The sequence below is a fragment of the Pseudorca crassidens genome, chromosome 10, assembly GCF_039906515.1.
Source record: "Pseudorca crassidens isolate mPseCra1 chromosome 10, mPseCra1.hap1, whole genome shotgun sequence".
NCBI classification, from domain to species: Eukaryota; Metazoa; Chordata; class Mammalia; order Artiodactyla; family Delphinidae; genus Pseudorca; species Pseudorca crassidens.
In genome coordinates, this window is record NC_090305.1 from 38,734,762 (window position 1) to 38,755,042 (window position 20,281).

A 20,281-nucleotide genomic window follows, 5' to 3' on the forward strand; every position below is an offset into this window, starting at 1 on the left:
AGCCCACGAGCCACAACTACTGAGCCCTCATGCCACAACTACTGAAGCCTGCAGGCCTAGAGCTCAAGCTCTGAAACAAGAGAAGCCACCACAATGAGAAGCGCGCTCACCGCAATGAAGAGTAGCCCCCATTCGCCACAACTAGAGAAAGCCCTCGCGCAGCAATGAAGACCCAACACAGACAAAAATTTAACAAAATAAAAAAAAGAAGCAAACAGAAATGTCCAAATGATATCCAATCACTAAAAAGATCTAGATATATCTTATAAAATTTTGCCAACTGTACAACCACATCATATCGCAGTCAAGAACAACTTGGTACTGTATTCTCATCTTTTAACTCCACATTTTCCAAACACCAGCTCTGTTATATTCAGTAACTGCACATTGTTTCTAATGATCAAAACTCACTACCTATTATTCCTTTCTCAAAAGTATAGTCTTACTAATGAATTATGTAGGATGCCTATTAACTAAGAAATTTAAAATTCAGTAAAAGCTTGAATTGTATGATAAATGGAAAGTGCTAACTGAAATATAAAGGCACAAATACACATAACACATGATTAAAAGCCAACTATAACTATGAAAAGTAATTAAGAGATTTTGTTAATTAGCACAGAAAATTAATGTTCAAAATTACTGTTTGGGGCTTCCCTGGTGGTGCAGTGGTTAAGAACATGGGTTCGAGCCCTGGTCCGGGAAGATCCCACATGCCGCGGAGCAACTAAGCCTGTGCGCCACAACTGCTGAGCCTGCGCTCTAGAGCCTGCGTGCCACCACTACTGAGCCCATGTGCCACAACTACTGAAGCCCATGCACCTAGAGCCCGTGCTCTGTAACAAAAGAAGCCACCACAATGAGAAGCCTGTGCACTGCAATGAAGAGTAGCCCCTGCTCGCCACAACTAGAGAAAGCCTACACACAGCAACAAAGACCCAACACAAACAAAAATTTAAAAAAATAAATTAAAAGAAGCAAACAACCCCCCCCAAAAAAGAATAAATAAATATTTTAAACAAAAACAAAAAACAAAATTACTGTTTGCTCTAAACCTGGCAGCCTGTAGAACCACTCTAGTCTTCAGTTTGTTTGATTTGGCCAGAACAGTGGGTCTTTGTCTGTTTATTTTGTTTTAATGTAAATTTGAATGCGTTTAGGAAGTGCAGGTATTCTGTATAGCACTGAGCCTAGTTTATGTTATTTGTATGGCCCTAAAGGTATTTAAATTTGCACAACCTGTAATTGTAGGTGAAGATGTTTGATCTCTTATGCAAATTCTGAAATGACTTTGGAAAACACTGAAATAACCATAGTCCTGGACAAGTACTAATTTTTTCTCAGTGATACATAAATCATAAAAAAGTAAACAATGAAACATTTTTCCAAAAGGTATCCTTAGGTTCATCATTCTATTTTCAGAGATTCTCTGGGATTGAAAACACTTCAGAAGTGAACCATCCCAATTTTCATCATTTTACACGGAAGTTAACTGGGACCCAGAGAGGAAAAGTGACTCGTCCAAGGTCTTACAGTCAACGGATAACTTGGTTACAAAAGTGTTGTTTTTGTTTTTTTAAATTTACTTATTTTATTTATTTATTATTTTTTGGCTGTGTTGGGTCTTCGTTGCTGCACGCGGGCTTTCTCTAGCTGTGGTGAGCTGGGGCTACTCTTCGTTGTGGTACGCGGGTGTCTCATTGCAGTGGCATCTCTTGTTGCGGAGCACAGGCTCTAGGCACGCAGGCTTCAGTAGTTGTGGCTTGTGGGCTCTAGAGCGCAGGCTCAGTAGTTGTGGCACATGGGCTTCGTTGCTCTGTGACATGTGGGGTCTTCCCGGACCAGGGCTCGAACCCGTGTCCCCTGCATTGGCAGGCAGATTCTTAACCACTGTGCCACCAGGGAAGCCCCTACAAAAGTGTTTTGAATTTATTTCCCCTAACAAGATTTTTATTTCATCAAGGGAAAGACTAGTGTTTCTGATTATCCTGAGCCTTGTTCTAACACTCTGCTCAGCAAGTATTCAACAAGTAGTACTGAGATTTGCTCCCAAACGGTGAACTAAGTTCTTATTTATAAACAATCAAAACCTAAATTACACAATGTTGTATGTCAGTTATATCTCAGTAAAGCTGGAAATAAATAAGCAAATAGAACCCAGCTACAGTTACACAGAAAGAATAGATTCCTGCTCAGTAGCCATGGTATCTGTTGAATGAATGAATGAAGAAATAAATGCAATTTCAGTTCAGTGGGTATGCTTGTAAGTCAGTGAGGCTTCAAATGGATAAAGGAGCCAACAGGCACCACAATGGATAAAACTTAACCTCCCAAAGACACTAGCCTTAAATAAGGTCTTTGACATAGGAAAAACAGGCTCATAATCCAGTTCCATATGCCTGATTAAGGCAAAATACAGCATTAGCCTAGGTCAGCGAATTATCAATTCCTTTCTTAAAAAAAAAAAAATTAATCCTCGTCACACCTGAAATTTTGGGCTACAGCTCAATCCTGATTCAAATGTTTTCTAAAGTAATTCACAAACATACTACTTCAGCATTTTTTCCACATTTAGACAGAATATCAAAACCCATCATTCTTAGGGCAGTGAAAATACACTGTATGATATTATAATGATATGTCATTATATATTTGTCTAAATCCATAAACTTTTCAACACTAAGAGTGAATCCTATGATAAACTATGGACTTTGGGTAATTATGATGTGTCAATATAGGTCCATTCTTGGTGAAAAATATACCATTCTGGTGATAATGAGGGAAGCTATGCATGTACAGGGGCAGGAGGGTAAGCAGGAAACCTCTGCACCTTCCCCTCAATTTTGTTGTAAACCTAAAGCTACTTTAAAAAAAAAAAATCCTCAAAAAAGTAAAAATTAATGAATTAATGTTAAAGAAAAAAAAACATCATGGCAATATTCTCTTTTCCAAACATAGCCTACAGCAGAGCTCAACAACTTGCAACACACATGCTTCTGCCTGGGGCATCCAGTAAGGAGGCTTTAGAAGCCTCCACATTCTAGAGACACGCAGGGCTCAGGAAGCACAGCTGTTCTTAGTTACTGCCTTTTTTTTCCCCTTTGCTTGAAGGAAGTTCAAAGTTTTTTCTTAAACTTTCATTAGCAGGATCAAGGTTAAAGTGGGTGGGAGTTCTTGCACTTAGACTAGATTCTCCTTCTTTCATCTTCGACTAACAGTCATATCATGTTCCAACTAAGTTCAAGTGGTGGGAGATTTTTTTGCTACCTTCCTCTTTCTCTTTCCATTTAATATTCCACATTTCTTTTTAATTTTTTTTTCCCCTTTCATTAGACAGAACACACAATCTCAAACATCTCCTCCACTCCCTCCCACTTGTTCTTTGGGAAATGAGCAAATGGTGCTTGCACCTGGCCTAGGATAAGGGTAGAAGAAACTGAGCCCAGGATAAGGGTGGGGTTAAGTTCAGCACTGGGGACAGTGGAGAGTAGAGGTTAAGGAAGAGAGGCCAAGATCTGCAATTTTATTTGGATTTTCACAATAGTCCTCCTGTCCACTTAGGAACGCCAAAATTTCACCAGGACAAAATGTATAACCCTAAATTTAAGGTGTTCCTTCTCTCTTATGGTATAGTATACTTGTGAATTGGGGATGGGAGGTTATGTTAATTCAGATATTGGGAAAGCTACAGTAGAGCACTCACACATACACAACACCTGCACAACATCCACAACACTTGCTGGAATCTATCTTGTACTCATACAGGTGCAACCTGGGCAGGTGAGGGCATTACTGCCCCATGGGGCAACACTTGACAATGGAGTCAGAAGCCAGTGGGTAAATGCTCCCATCTGAGGTGCATTCTACACAACTTTTGGAAAACTGAAGACCCTGGCAGTTTTCAGCCCAGTTGCACAAAATGGTGACTGACTTAATAACATATCCTCGTAGCAACTTTCTCTTCCTCTCTGTTTCCTTTTCCCTAGCCCTCAACTACTGGTTCCTGAGAATCTCAGGCCCTCTTTCTAGGTGGGGTTCCCCAGGCTAAAACAATAGAGATGGTCACAAAACTGGGAGAATCAGCTTTCTAAACACATGAGGCTCACCATTTGTCCCAGTACAGAAATTCAATACTTTAAAGATCAGCATGCATTTCCCACACACAAGCAGGATAAAAGAAATGGAAGAATCTATATGGAACCAGGACTCCACTACATTTCTTTCTTTCTTTTTTTTTTAAATAATTTTATTTATTTTTGGCTGCGCTGGGTCTTCGTTGCTGCATGGGCTTTCTCTAGTTGTGGCGAGCGGGGGCTACTCTTTATTGCGGTGCATGGGCTTCTCATTGCAGCGGCTTCTCTTGTTGCGGAGCATGGGCTCTAGGCAGACGGGCTTCAGTAGTTATGGCACACAGGCTCAGTAGTTGTGGCTCACGGGCTCTAGAGCGCAAGCTCAGTAGTTGTGGCACACGGGCTGAGCTGCTCCGTGGCATGTGGGATCTTCCCAGACCAGGGCTCGAACCCATATCCCCTGCATTGGCAGGCGGATTCTTAACCACTGTGCCACCAGGGAAGCCCACCACTACATTTCTTGATATAAACATGTCCCTTTGAAAGCTGGGACAGACAATTTGAGAATAAAAATCATGGTCAAAACTCCCTATACTCTTCTCCATGGAACTGTTGCCAGGACCCACCACTGTGTCTCCAAATAGGGCACAATGTGCCTGAGATGATGAAAATACGAACTTATACCCCCCAAAATATACATCTTCTGTATCCATTCCCCATTCCGCAGAAGAGCTGGATGACAGGAATAAAGAATCTAAGTCTGATAGTGCTAAGTGGTTCAGGATTAGAAATGGGCTGCTAATCTTTAACCTCTAGCGGAGGAAGGCAAACACAGAGGATTTACTCACACATCATTGAATTCCTCCAGAGACCTTGCAGGTGTGAAAACATCCAACAGACCAATCACCTATAAGAAAACATAAAAATCAAACAGTAAATAAATACTGAACTTATCCATCAGGTCTTAGTCATTTTTTTTTTTTTTTGTGGTACGCGGGCCTCTCACTGCTGTGGCCTCTCCCGTTGCGGAGCACAGACTCCAGACGCGCAGACTCAGTGGCCATGGCTCACGGGCCCAGCCGCTCCGCGGCATGTGGGATCTCCCCGGACCGGGGCACGAACCCGCGTCCCCTGCATCGGCAGGCGGACTCTCAACCACTGCGCCACCAGGGAAGCCCAGGTCTTAGTCATTTTAATAGGAACTAATTCCAAATCCTGCTATCAGTTCAATAACATTACATTATCATATACTTAATAACTCCAACTTATTTTTTACCCAAATTATGCTTTTGTTTTTTACTTGTTAAATGTCACTTTTCATAATAACTCATTTTACTACTAAAATCTTCATGTCTTTAGAATTTGGTCACATATAACCATTAGCTTATCAGGAAGCAAAAAGATTTAGGACTCTTGACCTTACACATGCACTGATAGTCTAATGATTAACAAACAGAAAAAAGTCATACTTCTACAGCTGTTGTTACAGTATCATTTTTCTTTTTAAAATATATTATTATTCAATAAAAATTACTATATAGTCTTCAAAACTGACATTTTTAAAGCCCCAATATATCTTCTCAGTATATTCTTGGTATTATTCTTATAATATTCTTAATATTAAGATTATTAATCACTATCAGGTATTTAGATCAGACTATAAAAATGAAAAAAAAGCTATCTTTATACAAGGGTAAAGCAAAGAGCTACTTAATACTCAGTAATCCATGGTCTTTGAGCAGTTTTTCTGGTTATGACTTTACACTGATTAATTTAACATCCCCCCCTTCCCCAGTCCCTCCTAAAATCCAGACCACTCATTTCCACAAAGCTAGGCACTAAGAAGGCAAACAAGACATATAATTCATGTGCAATATGTTCAGCAACATTTAAGGGAAACTGGAAATGGAAAAAACAAAAGCTAAATGGGCTTCATGAAAACTGACCCATGACCGTGGACTCAGTAAAATATACCAACACTCAAAATATTATCATGAAAAAGAGCACTTTTTTTTTGCAGTACATGGGCCTCTCACTGCTTGTGGCCTCCCCTGCCGCGGAGCACAGGCTCTGGACGCACAGGCTCAGCGGCCATGGCTCACGGGCCCAGCCGCTCCGTGGCATGTGGGATCCTCCCGGACCGGGGCACGAACTCACGTCCCCTGCATTGGCAGGCAGACTCTCAACCACTGCACCACCAGGAAAGCCCAAAAGAGCACTTTTAATTAGAATGTTACACCACTCATCCAAATATCAACTTTTGGCTTCCTTGGTGCCACAGTGGTTAAGAATCCACCTGCCAACACAGGGGACATGAGTTCGAGCCCTGGTCCAGGAAGATCCCACATGCCTTGGAGCAACTAAGCCCGTGCGCCACAACTACTGAAGCCCACACGCCTAGAGCCTGTGCTCCACAACAAAGAGTAGCCCCCACTCGCCGCAACTAGAGAAAGCCCGCATGCAGCAACAAAGACCCAACTCAGCCATAAATAAATAAATAAATTTATAAGACAAAAAAAAAAAAAAACCCAAAAAACCCCCACACAAATATCAACTTCTAAAAGCAATTTCAGGGCTTCCCTGGTGGCGCAGTGGTTGAGAGTCCGCCTGCCGATGCAGAGGACACGGGTTCGTGCCCCGGTCTGGGAGGATCCCGCATGCCGCAGAGCGGCTGGGCCCGTGAGCCATGGCCGCTGAGCCTGAGCGTCCAGAGCCTGTCCTCCGCAACGGGAGAGGCCACAACAGTGAGAGGGAAACAAACTAAAAAAAGACCTTGGAATTCAAGAAGAATAGCTTTTCAAGTCTTTGCATCTTATTGCAAAGGAAAGGTACAGTTATCCATCATCTCCTTATCCAGGCAACCGTACACAAGAAAACGAAAATTACCTCTAATTGTACTACTGGTTATAACTATCATTAACATTTTGAGATACTTTCTTTGATTTTTCTGATGTACATAAATTAAATCAGGGTTATACTATGCATACAGTTTTATATCCTGCCTTGTCACTTAACAAATAATGACTCTTCTCATGTCCTCAAATGTTTTTCAATAATATGTTCTACCATTTGTATACACCATAATAAAACCAAGTTCCTATCTTTGGACATTTAAGGAACACTGCAAGTATATGTGCATATGCGTGCATGCGTGCATATATACATCTTGTATTTTCTTCCAGAGAATAAATTTCAAGAAATAGAATTACAAGATCAAAGGACATCAATATGCTTAAGGATCTTAATATTGTCAAACTGTCCTCCATAAAGATGAGGCCAACTTACATCCCCACCAATAGTGTTATCTATGACCTTATAATAGCTCTGAATAGTGCTTTAAATTAAGTCAAATCATTTTCTTTTTCCTTTCCCATCTAAATCATAATTGTTCTCCTTGAGTTTGATACAGTCCTGGCTTAAGACCTCTGGTCTTTTTAAAAATTAATTAATTAATTAATTTTTGGCTGCATTGGGTCCTCACTGCTGTGCAGACTTTCTCTAGTTGCAGTGAGTGGGGGCTACTCTTTGTTGCGGTGCGCGGGCTTCTCATTGCAGTGACTTCTCTTGTTGCGAAGCATGGGCTCTAGGCACACGGGCTTCAGTAGTTGTGGCACGTGGGCTCAGCAGTTGTGGCGCACGGGCTTAGTTGCTCCATGGCATATGGGATCTTCCTGGACCAGGGCTCGAACCAGTGTCCCCTGCATTGGCAGGCGGATTCTTAACCACTGCGCCACCAGGGAAGTCCCAACCTCTGGTCTTTTGATTACTACCCCCTATACCCTCTTGTACTTCTGATAGCTGAGAGCTAGAAGCCAATTTTATTCACCTGCTCCAATATTTTCTAATCATTGATTCTTGTTATTTGAGATGCCCCATCTTCTCAACAAGAAAACTTAAAAACAATTTACATTGTTTTACATTATTTGAATTGTGGCTTTGAAAATATCCTCAGATCAAAATAAAATTAAACTACTAGAGATCCAATTTACACAGGATTATTCATGCAAGGGTTATCTCAAACACACTAAAGTGAAACAAGTCCAAGCATTTTAAATAAAAACTCCCATTTCAATCTGAAAACACAATAGGTATTTAGAATCAAACAGCTGTAAATTTGAACCCCCAATCAATCTGTGACTTCTTAGGCCGAGGAGCTTCTTTCTTTTACATTCCAATAACCCCAAAACATGGGATGTTGCCGGGCACACAGCAGTTCAATTAATATTTGTTACATAAATAAAAGTATCTTCTCTGAGCCTCATTTTCCTCAGATGAAAGACACGTGTATATCATTGCTTATTTTCATAGTATTTTGGGGAAGCTTATGTAGACTGACCTGCTGTGGATTACCAAAATAAATCGTGACCAGAAACTTCAGAGTTTTATAATGAATTGTAAAATACAAATCACAGAAACAAACTATTTGAAGCAGCTACTTCCAGTAACAAAACATGACATATAAAGCTAAATTCAATTATTCAAATGATTAAAAAGTATGGCTGCAAGAAGCACAATGACTAATTTGGAAAAAAATAATAGAACAAAGCATATTAGCAAATACTCTATCAAGTTTTAATTTCCTTAAAAGGGACACATTTTATGACATTAAAGCCACTCATGTTACATCAAAGTATTTTTAATTTTTTCTGGGCTTTTACAAATATCCCTTCTCTATTAATCCTATTTATGGAGTATTAATCATAAGGAAAATACTGTAAAACAAAAGTTTCCCAGCATTAAAATAGATTTGGGGAACATTCCATAATCGATTCATTTCTCATTTCTTAAATGGAAATTTATTTTTAATTTGTCATATTTTAGCCTATTTCCTTACTCCTTCTGCCATTATGATTTCAGACGCTTTAGAAAGTAACCCAGGAATTAAATATTTACAAAAGGCGGTTATAGTATAAATAATCAGCAAATATCTCTGATGACTGTCCTACAATGACAAACAAAAGTAATATATCTTTATTAAATTGGTACACACTCACAAAACACTTTAAGTCAGTAACCAGTCAAAGACAATATTTAATGTATTTAACACAAGCACACCAAAACAACCACTTGTTCTATCATGGTAAGATTAACTCTAAGGCTCCCAAATAAAATTTATGAAAGGAGTCCCTTAATCATTAAAAGTTTTTTTTAATGTATAGCTCTCCAGGCCCTTAACTGTACAGTACCTACTCAGACAGCAAAAGGATGCAGCTAGCCAGTTGCTTCCTTTTAATCTTTCCTTAGACCAGGTGTCAATGAGATCAAGGTCAAAAATTCAGTCAGGAATGGGCCAGGTAAATTTGTTCAGAGAGTAACATCCCCTAGCTCCTATAACCCATATGAAAATTACATATCTGTCATTCATTATCACTAATAAAATAAAGAAAATGAACTACGGATTGTAAGTCAGAGGCATTTTTGTGTAAAAGATCACATATGCATTCTGGCACCTAAAAATTCTATTTGCTACCAATCCTTACTTAAGTTTTTCACGAGTTTTAAGTTGCTGCTGCTGCTGTCTTTGGAGTCAAGGCAGCTAGCTAAAAGTTAGACAGTGGCCCAAAACAGTCATTAAAGAGAAAGAAAGAAAGAGAGGAAGAGAAGATAAAGGAGAGGAATTCCTCTTAAAATCCTCGATTAAACTTCCTTGGAAGTCTTGGTTCTTCACCTGGTAAAAATACTTTTACACTGTACATACCTAAAAAGCGTTTGTAGAATAGACTGAAATTCCGGAATTTTTCTACATTTAGTCAAAGTCTTTTGGCCCCTTCCCAGTCCCTCTTCAAACATTTGCCAACAGAATGGAGAACTATGAACATTCAGCCATCTGCCTCCTTTTGTTCAAACAACAAATCACCATCTAAATACAGGTGACCCTCTACATCGATACAGTGAAAACCTAAACATTTTAATACAAAAAAGACTGCTATTAAGCAAACTGCTTATAAAACAATTTAGATAAATTAAAATCCTGTTTTCCTAATACGGTCAGTCCTCTTTAAAGTCGCATAGCCTTTCCTAAATTAAAACAATTGTATCCCATCACTGTGGCCTCTTCACGTCTACAAATACAGAATGGCTCAAATGCAACCAGCCCAATATCATGTAAGACATATTTCAAAGTATCTCATTACGGAAAATTAAAATATAGCATACTAAATAAGGTTGTTGCAATGATCACTAGAAAAGCCAAGGCATGGATTCAGATAACCCCAAATAATTTTTGCCCTAAACACTGGCTTAAATTGACTATGAAATAAAGCAGAACAATAAATTACAGTGCTGGTAATCTTCTACAGTAGATGTTCTTAAATTAGCACAGACAACATCAGTGGGATCCTGGGGCCTCCTGGAGGTGCTTTGGGGTTCCATAAATGCTTGGCTTGCATTCCATTTTCAAAGTATTCTTAAAAAGCTATGACAGTATCTTTGTCACATTTATTAACGTGTAATGAAAAACAGCATACACACTCAACTGTGTTAAAAGCCAAATGTAAACCCATCAGTTAAGTTGCCAGACCACCTTGATTTTATGCAGACTTCGGAATAAAGATTCTCCTGTCAGCTTTCTCCACATATCTCAACTTCTTATAAACATGTCACTGATTAGGAAGGCTGCAGCTCTGCACTGAACTTTTTAAAAACTCAAGTTTGCACATGGATGCTCATATAAAAATTATACCTAGGAATGGAGATAATCTGTGGAAAACAGGACGTTCTCAATAGGATGCAATTAAAACATGAAAATAAATAAGCTGCAGCTGTGATTACAACAGCTTAAATTCCAAATTTAAGTCACAATGTTCTCAATTTAGAAGAAATTTGTACTTTGTGAAACAAATGTATTTTAATACATTTTTTTCTCACTATGCAGAAAAAAAAGTTCAATTACTGAAACAGAAAAATATCTGAATAGCCAAGTAATAAACTGAAAAATTGAATTTTTTTTCTACACAGCAACCACCAATAGGGTCAAATAGTTCTAAAATCTCTATGGCCATTGTTTCTACAATGCTACAAATTTTACAGTTCCTTTCATACAGCAATCTAACTTGATTTTGAAACTCAGGAAAATAAGTGTGCTCAGTCAATTGTTTTTTCACTTTCAGTTAATATTCCAACTGCATCCATTTATTTATGCTATTAGGATTTTTAAGCACTCCTTTGCAGGACAGCATTGCTCTCAAATGTCCAAACTTATAGACAAGAAAATGTTATATTTAACTTAAACAATGTCTTTGTCACATTTGTTAAAATCCCTGAATCTAGAAAAGCTGTCTTTTAAAAATTAAAAGAAAAAATAATATTAAATTATTCAGAAAATAATACCCATCTCTGATAGGACATTCAGTGAACCTAAGGCACTCTTCCTCAAACTTCTCCACTGAAGAAACCCATAACAACACAAAATACCATGGATTCCCATATTCTGATAATATAGTCTTAAGTAAACCAAGTAGAGAATATGAAACTTCTTTGTAATATTTTGTTAAAAATCCTTGTGAGTTGTGTTTTATCTCACAATATTCTTTTATTTATTTATTTATTTTCAGTACGCGGGCCTCTCACTGTTGTGGCCTCTCCCGTTGCGGAGCACAGGCTCTGGACGCGCAGGCTCAGAGGCCATGGCTCATGGGCCCAGCCGCTCCGCGACATGTGGGATCTTCCCAGACCGGGGCACGAACCCGTGTCCCCTGCATCGGCAGGCGGACTCTCAACCACTGCACCACCAGGGAAGCCCACAATATTCATTTTTATTTAAAAAAATTTTATATGCTTTCTCTCTAAAAATCTTTAAGTAAAACTGAAACTCCAGGAAGATGCACCGATTTCATCCCAAGGCTTTGAGTATCTACCTGACACAATGCAGTGGTCACTAACACCCCAGTACAAGGACGGTCCAAAGTTTGATGTACTCTAATGCATTTCCATTCGCAGTAATTAAAACACAATTTTTTCCAGTCTATTAAACAGCAGAATTTATCCTGCCTTGAATTATTAACTTACATTTTCATGTTTCATATGTTTAAGTAACCGCAGTTCTCTGTAGGTCCTTTTGGCATGAATAATGGACTGAAATGGTCTGGATAGCTTCTTCACTGCAACACGTAACCCAGTTTTTGTGTCAAAAGCAGCACTAAGGGAAAAAAAAAAACATAAAAAGCTCATCATTAAATGTTCTCTAAATATATTAAAATCAGTATTTATAAGGCTATTTCATTTCCAAATTAAATGGGTCTCTAACAAATTTTAAAAGTATAAAGATAAAAATTAAAATGACATAAAATCCTACTATCCAAAGTAATCTATTAATTATTTTTGGTGTTTCCTTCTTGTCTTTTTTTCTATGCATCTAAATCAAGGATCAGCAAACTTTTTCCGTGAAGGGCCGTGTAGTAAGTATTTTAGACTTTGTGAGGCTTAGGGTCTCTGTCTCAACTACTCAACTCTGTGCTTGGAACTGGAATGCAGCAGATAGTAAATTTTTAAATGAATGTAGCTATGTCCCAATAACACAAAAGAAGCAGCCACTTGATCTAGATGAGCCAACAGACTGGTACACAAAGAGCTGGATTCTGTCTTCTTGGCCTAGGCCTCAGTGTCACCTTGCCACCAAATGCTGCCTGATCAGAGGCCTTGGAAACCACCATGTTTTCAGGACAATGAGTTGGCAAAAAAATTTCTTGAGCACCTACAAAGTATTTGTCACTTTCTAGAAGCTGAGATACAGTCGGGAATAAGTCAACATATCCCTGACCTCAGGGGATGGGGGGAGAGGGGAAGAGCAGAATAATAAAATAAATTTCACACAGTGATGAATGCTATGAATAAGTAAAATAGAATAACGGGATAAAGAGCGACAGAAAGCTGGTGGAGTTATGCTACATTAGCTAGGATGTCTGAGGAAGTACATTTGAGCTGAAGGAAGTGAATGATAAGAAAGTAGCAACCATGTAAAGATATAGTGGAAAAGAGCCTCAAGCAGAAGAAAAAATAATATTATTAACATTTAGTGAGTCTTTATTATCATTCCCCAGTTGACAGATAAGGAAACTGAAGCACAAGAGAGTATAAATAACTTGCCCACAGTCACAAAGCTAAAGAGTGACAGTGCAGGAAGTCTGGATCCAGAGCTCACACTATTAACTATTTTCCTATGCTGCCTCTCAGAAAAGCAAGTGCAAACAAAGGAAAAATAAAACAGAGGTAGAAAAAATATGGTATGCTGGAGTGACAGAAGAAACGAGGAGCAAAGGGAGCGAGGAAAAGAATGAGGTTAGAGATACAGGCAGAGGCCAGATCATACAGGACATCTACAGCAAGAAATGATGTGTATTCTAATTATTTTTAGAGACTGTTTGGGTTAATTCTATCATGTCTCATCCTCCTGTTTATCTCCAGTCTCTAATGGGTACATCCAAGGCTTTCGGATCACCTATTCTCACCAAAACCTCTTTCCCATATGACTCTGGCTCCATAAGTTCCCCTCCCTTCGCTCCCAAATCCTTACCTTATGTCCTTGCTCTTCAACTCCCAATTTGTAATAAATTCCTGTAAATCTTCACTTCTGAACTTTCCCCCATCTCCTTGCTTTAATTGAAACCAGGCTGTACCTTGAAGACACTACTTCTCTTATAGCTATGCCATTAGAGTGGATTGTCACTCTCATATCCCACGTACCTCACGACTAGCAGGTGGCGTAGATGTCCTCCTTGCCAACTGTTTCCACTTCCAGACCATAACTTTCCCTTTGATTTACACAAGCTCCTGCTCACGAACATCTCTCCCTTTGTTGCTGTTATCCACTGACCTGGAATTTTCCATCTTAAAGTCCTATCTTAAAGTCTCTCGCCCCTCCCAACTTCTGTCATCATTCCTGGCAACTTCAGCATCCAGGTGGAGGGCACGTCCAATTTCCTGGCCTCCTGTGTGACCCATCCTCTTCAGCTCTTCACCTCAGAGTCTGCCTGCCTACCCGCAGGCTGAGTATTTTCCCCTCTCCTCTGCTGGGAAGCCTGTTGGGGCCTCTTGGAGCAAGGAATGCCATCGGGTTTCTAGCTGACATGCCTGCAACTGAGTGTGCAAGTTCAATTCAGTAGAGAAGAAAGAAGACGCCCACTTGATACACCTGTCCAAGTCATTCTCCGCGCTAGCTTTCCAGTAGTAAAGTACATATTTTTATCTCTATTTGACTCCTGTATCTATTAAGCAAAAGGCAAGCTAGGATTAATCAGTACCCTACAGACCCCAATAATCACAATTTATTATTATATGTTTATTTACCACCCAGCAGAGTGGTTAAATAAGGACTGGGGCTTTGGTATTAGGCTCTGGATTTTAATTCCAGTTCTGCCAGTTAGTAGTTATATAACCTTGAGGAGGTTAATTAAATCCTCTCGGCCTCATATATAAAATGAGGATAACGTTTATATCTAATTTGTCCGATGTTTGTTAGGATTAAATGTGATAATTTTTGCAGTAGGTTTAGCAAAGGGCCTGGCCATGGTAAAGCTCAAATATTAGACATAATAATATCTCGTTTTCCACTCATCATAAGCACCTTGAGGGCAGGAAGCGTCTTCTGTTTTATTCAGTACTGTATTCCATAGGACTTAGCTTAATGCCTGGCACGTGGCCCATTCTCAATAACTGCTTTACAAAAGTATAAAATGAAGTATGAAAGAAAAACTTCAACTTTATCATTTGGCCCTCAATTCTTATAAATTCAATAGCATCCAACAAAAAACTGATATTAATGTTAAAAACTTACATGTGTGTTGAGTGTTTATTATTGTTAGGCATTGGTTTTAATCTTTACATGAATGAACATCTTTATCACAACTTTATAAGAAGACATTATTATTATTCCCATTTTACAGATGAGAGAACTGAGGCACCGAGAGGTTAACTAATGTGCCCACACAGACAGAAAATGGCAGAGCTGGGATTCAAATCCAAGTGATGTGTTTCAAACATGAACTCTTTAACCATAACAGAAAAGCAAGTTCAACCTAGCCACCAGTTCAGTCCATTTTAAATATATTCTAATCGTATGGACTCTGTTTCTTTTCTAAAATGTGTCCCACTATAATTAATTGCATTTCATAAGGAAAGTTTTTCCTGTGATCTTACATTGAACTCAGGATAATATTAATGAAAAGTATTTCATAAGAAATAACTTTCACTCAATATACATTACTTTATCAAGGGGGAGTTTTTAATCCCTAAAGTTATACTATGACTCTAAAACATTATAAAGGAGTCAATGATGTAATAACTCACAAATACCAAAATATCACTTCCTAAGCATTTACTGAAAAATCTCCTTCATGAGATTCTTTGTGGATACAAAAGAAACATTAAACATAGTACCTGATATCAAAGAATTTAACCATCTAACTGGGATGATGAAACATACATGAAAGCAAAGAATGCCCAATAATACAGTGCAACTATTACACTTTTTAAAAAGTTGGGTTCAAAAATATGTAAGTTGGGTTTAAAAATATAAAAATATATAAGTTGGGTTCAAAATACATAAATGTTCATTGCAGCCAGTTCGCAAGAACAAAACTAGAAACTACCTTAATATCCAATACAGCAGAGTTTAAACTATGGTACATTCTCATGTACCGTATACTGCAGCCATTAACAAGACCCTCCACATACTAATATGTACTTGTTATACTGCTGATGGGAAAGAGAACAAGTTTCAGAAGTAAAGAATTATCCCCATCTGTGGGGGAAAAATATGTACACTCATTCAGATATATACACATAAGCAGAGAATAAATGTCTGATATACTCAGGACTTTTAACACTTTTGCTTTTTAATGTATATTTTTCTATCCCCTGACTTTTTTAAAAAATGAGCTTATATCTTTTAACAAGGTTATTAGTAAAGTCAGAAGCATAAATCGTCTGTGCTTTTCTGTTACCCTAAAACAAACAAAAAGAGGCATGCTTTCTAACTTTCATAAAACCACTACTGACAGGTATATTTCCTTCGAATGATCCTTACATAGCTATACTCAAAGTATATAAATAAATTTTACCCACCTTACCTAAGCCATAAGAATTTTCTATTTTACTAAACAATCATTCACAACAATTTCAAAAATATCTGAACCACAAACTACTCATTCTCTTATTGATGGGCCTTATAAGCTATTCCATTCATTCACATACACAAATAATACAAACACTACTACAATGGACATCTTCACTCACATTGCTTCTTCCATAATTGCATGACTTCCTTAGAAGAGACTAATAATTTCTACTTCAAAGGACACATATTCCCACCTTTTAAAATATACTTTACTTACAGAAGAGAGCAAACAGGAATTGTTCAGAGAAACTGCTCTGTTAGTTAGTAATCCTTATGGCAAAAGTTGCTGAAGCAAAGAATATATGATCCATCCCCTCCCCCACCTCTTTAAGCATTTAACTCTGACCTAACCTGTTCTATCACTAATCAAAGCAATATTTGGAGAAAGAGGAAACCACATATTTCATCCTAAATTGAACATTGTAATTACCCAAAGCAGAAATTCCTAATAATTTTTTAAAGATCATCTGATAAAACCAACTGAATACTCAGAGAAGAAATTCAAGTTATTGAATACCTAATCATACCACATATTATTTGGGAAACATTTCATTCAATCCTCATAACTTTGTGAGATAGTTATATTTACTTTCCAAAATAAGAAACTAATGGTCAGAAACATTAACAACTCACTGAATGGCATATAACTCATATGCAGTGGGATTCAGACTCAGATCTGTCTAATTTCAGGGCTCTATTTCCAGGATGCCAAGCAGCCTGAGATAAGGACAACCCCAGCTACTGGCTTGCCTTTATCATTACACTTACTAGTACTACAGTTGGGAAGATTCCTCTTAATCACATTTAAAAAACTGTAACTACAAATAAAACTGTGTTTTCATGAGCAACATCATAACATGGAATTACCTTTATGAAAATCAGGTTCTCCAAACAATTGAATAAAATCCAGGACACACTGCTCAATAAGTTTTTCTCCCAATTGTAAACTCATAGAGTTCTAAAATTAATTCATACTTTACAAAAAACATTGCTATGGTAGAAAAAAATTAAAGGGAGAAATATAAAATTCATTAAAAACATATTATAATATTAGACTGTCATCATCATGTATCTACTGTTGACTGTGAATGCAGTGCCTAGGACAAAATAATATTCATTAAATAAAATTAAATGTTTTGTTATACATTCATACCTGCCTCCCCTCTCCCTGAAAAAATAGTGGCTTACTAGGTTCTTAATATCCTAATTTTGTTTAATTCTAAATTTACTTACATATACCCTACTTTATTTCACAATGGATTTAAAGTAGCCTAGAACTATATACATACAACTTGACATAAGAATAAATGACTAGGGGAAAAATAAACAAGATAAATAAGAAATTATGTATGGGTGAGGTTAGTGCAAATGTTTATTGTGAGGTCCTTTCTAAATACCTGTTAGAGGTGGGCCCCAAATTTGGCTCTGAGCCCACTAAAGCCATCACAAAGAGAATACAACCAGTTAAGACATGAATCATAGGAACCATATAATAAAAACAAACCAGGTACTCAGAGAACTGAAGAGAGGCATAATTATTCTTGTAATAACACCTGAGAAGAGTTCCTCCTGTGTATGTTTATGAAGGAGACACTGTATAATGTGGTAAAAATGTCCTAATCAACATCCTTACACAATTATAATAGTGGGTTTCAGATGGTTCTTTACTTAGAGCATCCATCAGTGGAGACTGTTTCATAAGGCCAAAATACAGTTCATTAGCAACGGCAGGGAGGAGAGGACAAAACAGCACAGCACACTGCTCTCTGACAGACTTACTTAATCCAAGAGGAAATCTTAAGTGTTTCTAGAAAAATAGATAATAAGCTCCATATTCCTCAGACAATCCTCCAAAGATGATTTCCATCAACTGAGCTTTTGATAGATATAGAGACACAGGGACTTTGTATTTATGCTCCATGACTGGAACCTGGCTTGGAGAGTGTCTGTGTTGCAAGGCAAAGGCAGATCAACATGCTGAGTGAGCAAAGGAAGAGAGACAACGTCTTAAGAAAAGTGAGATGCTGCCTAACCAGGACAACTGCCCACGTCCACAGAGCATCAGAGTATAAATGCCTGCATCAGGATTTTCCTCAAAAAACAATTTGGGTTTTCCCCAACAAAATGAAGAATGAGCAATCACCTGGCAAGTATCTGAGTAATCTGTGGGAATCATAAACGATTTTATAATTTCTTTTAATGGTCACAGACAACTTCTCTAATCCTTGAATGATGTTAAGGAAAAATGAACGGTCAATAATGGTTAAGAAGACAACACAATTTTACGTATTTTTGGAAATTAATGGAAACATTTTTTTAAAAAACTTTATTTATTTATTTATTTAAATTTTTGGCCGCCTTGGGTCTTTGCTGCTGCATGTGGGTTTTCTCTAGATGCAGTGAGCGGGCTTCTCATTGCAGTGGCTTCTCTTGTTGGAGAGCACGGGCTCTAGGCACGTGGGTTTCATTAGTTGTGGCACGCAGGCTCAGCAGTTGTGGTGCACAGGCTTAGTTCCTCCGTGGCATGTGGGAGTTTCCCAGAGTAGGGCTTGAACCCATGTCCCCTGCATTGGCAGGCAGATTCTTAACCACTGTGCCACCAGGGAAGTCCCAATGGAAATATTTAAATATATTAAAATCCGTAGTTACACTGAATTAACAAATTGTCATTAATACATTGAATTCATTAAAATATCTACATGGAGATAAATAATTTGCAAAGAGATGACATCTCTTCCCCATATAATTTGAGGCTTTTTTCCAATTGAATTCAGGTTAATTGATAACAGTTTTCAAGAGTTTCTAAATAACTAAGTAATTCAGATGACTAACTTTGAACTTTCTCTTTACCTATAACAACTTGACAAAAATACTAGCAAATACCATACTGGAAATATTTTTCAGCACATCTCTCTCTACTACAGAAACCTACTTTTTCTTTCTTCTAAATTCAGACAAATGTGCAAGTACCACTGTACTTTTGATGCTTATGCTCTGCCCCTCCATTTCGGAAACAATGTCATGAAAATAAAGGCAACTTTATGCAAAAACAATAACTCAAGTTTTAATTTGAGAACTTCAAAAATATTCTTTAGAGTAGCAAGGGACTTAAAGTTGACTTTAAAAACTCTTACCATTTGAAACACTGTTAGCTCTCTTTAAATATCTTTTACTAACTCTCAAATATCTTGTTTGAATGTCTACCTTACACTTTCATTTTTAAAATAAATCACAAAATGATCTACTTGCACTATATATAGTATTTTAAAATAGAATTCAATTTCTTACAATAATACTTTCTTATTGATAGGAAGAAAATCAGATGTTATTAATACAGTTGTTACAAGTATGTGCAATACGACCAATCCCCAGCTTTTCAGTTTCTAAAAATTCTTCTCAGAGGTTAAAAAAAACACAAATGACACATGAAAAACCTTACCAATAGAGAAGCAGCCTGGAATGGAAAAAAGAGTCATTTAATTGCTCACTTACCTTGCCTTGCAGAAACTTACAGTTCAAGAACTTTTAGGAAAATTCAGTATTTTCATGAAAATCTCATTCAGATAGAAAAATGTATTTGTGATAGGATTTATTAGGGACATTAGCCATGGGGCTGGCACTCAGGGAATGGCAACATATATGCTAATACTTGCCATTCCTAACTAATCTGATCCAATTCCTGCTGCAAAAGCTTCTAAACTACTGGAACAAAAATGTTTTTCATAAACTGCTTTCACTTTTACTAGGCTGATGGAAACTAACATTCAAACAATGTAGAAATTCACTTAGGCATACAATCTAAAAATCCCAAACCATTTGCGATTAAAATGCACTTAATCTTCATTTGCTGAAAGCTCCGTCTGAAGTAAGAATAATTTTGTAAGATTTGCAGAAATTTATAGAAATTTGTAGAAATTATTTTGTAATAATTTCTTCACTGAAGCTTTAAAAGCTGCAGTGGTGTCAGTTAACATATATCTTTGATTGCAAATGTGAAGTATGTATCTGCATCAAGAGCAACAGTTATCCCATATTGAATGCAAAAATATTACACATGGATTATTTCATTTCTTTTAAAGGGGATTACTTTCCAAAGCCT

General features: G+C 37.6%; 1 protein-coding gene across 4 annotated transcripts in view; it reads right to left on the minus strand.

Annotated features, from left to right (window-relative positions):
• Positions 1–20,281, minus strand: part of MAPK14 (mitogen-activated protein kinase 14) — a 72,369-nt gene that overhangs the window by 38,663 nt on the left and 13,425 nt on the right. For all 4 annotated transcript variants that reach the window (XR_010946857.1, XM_067753189.1, XM_067753188.1 and 1 more), the window contains exons 2-3: positions 12,078–12,207; positions 4,919–4,977 (exon numbers count right to left, since the gene is read on the minus strand). Coding sequence is in view for 3 of the 4 variants with exons in the window: in XM_067753189.1 (XP_067609290.1) it covers positions 4,919–4,977; positions 12,078–12,207 (189 nt within the window). In the remaining variant the exon portion in view is untranslated. The remainder of the gene's footprint in view (positions 1–4,918; positions 4,978–12,077; positions 12,208–20,281) is intronic.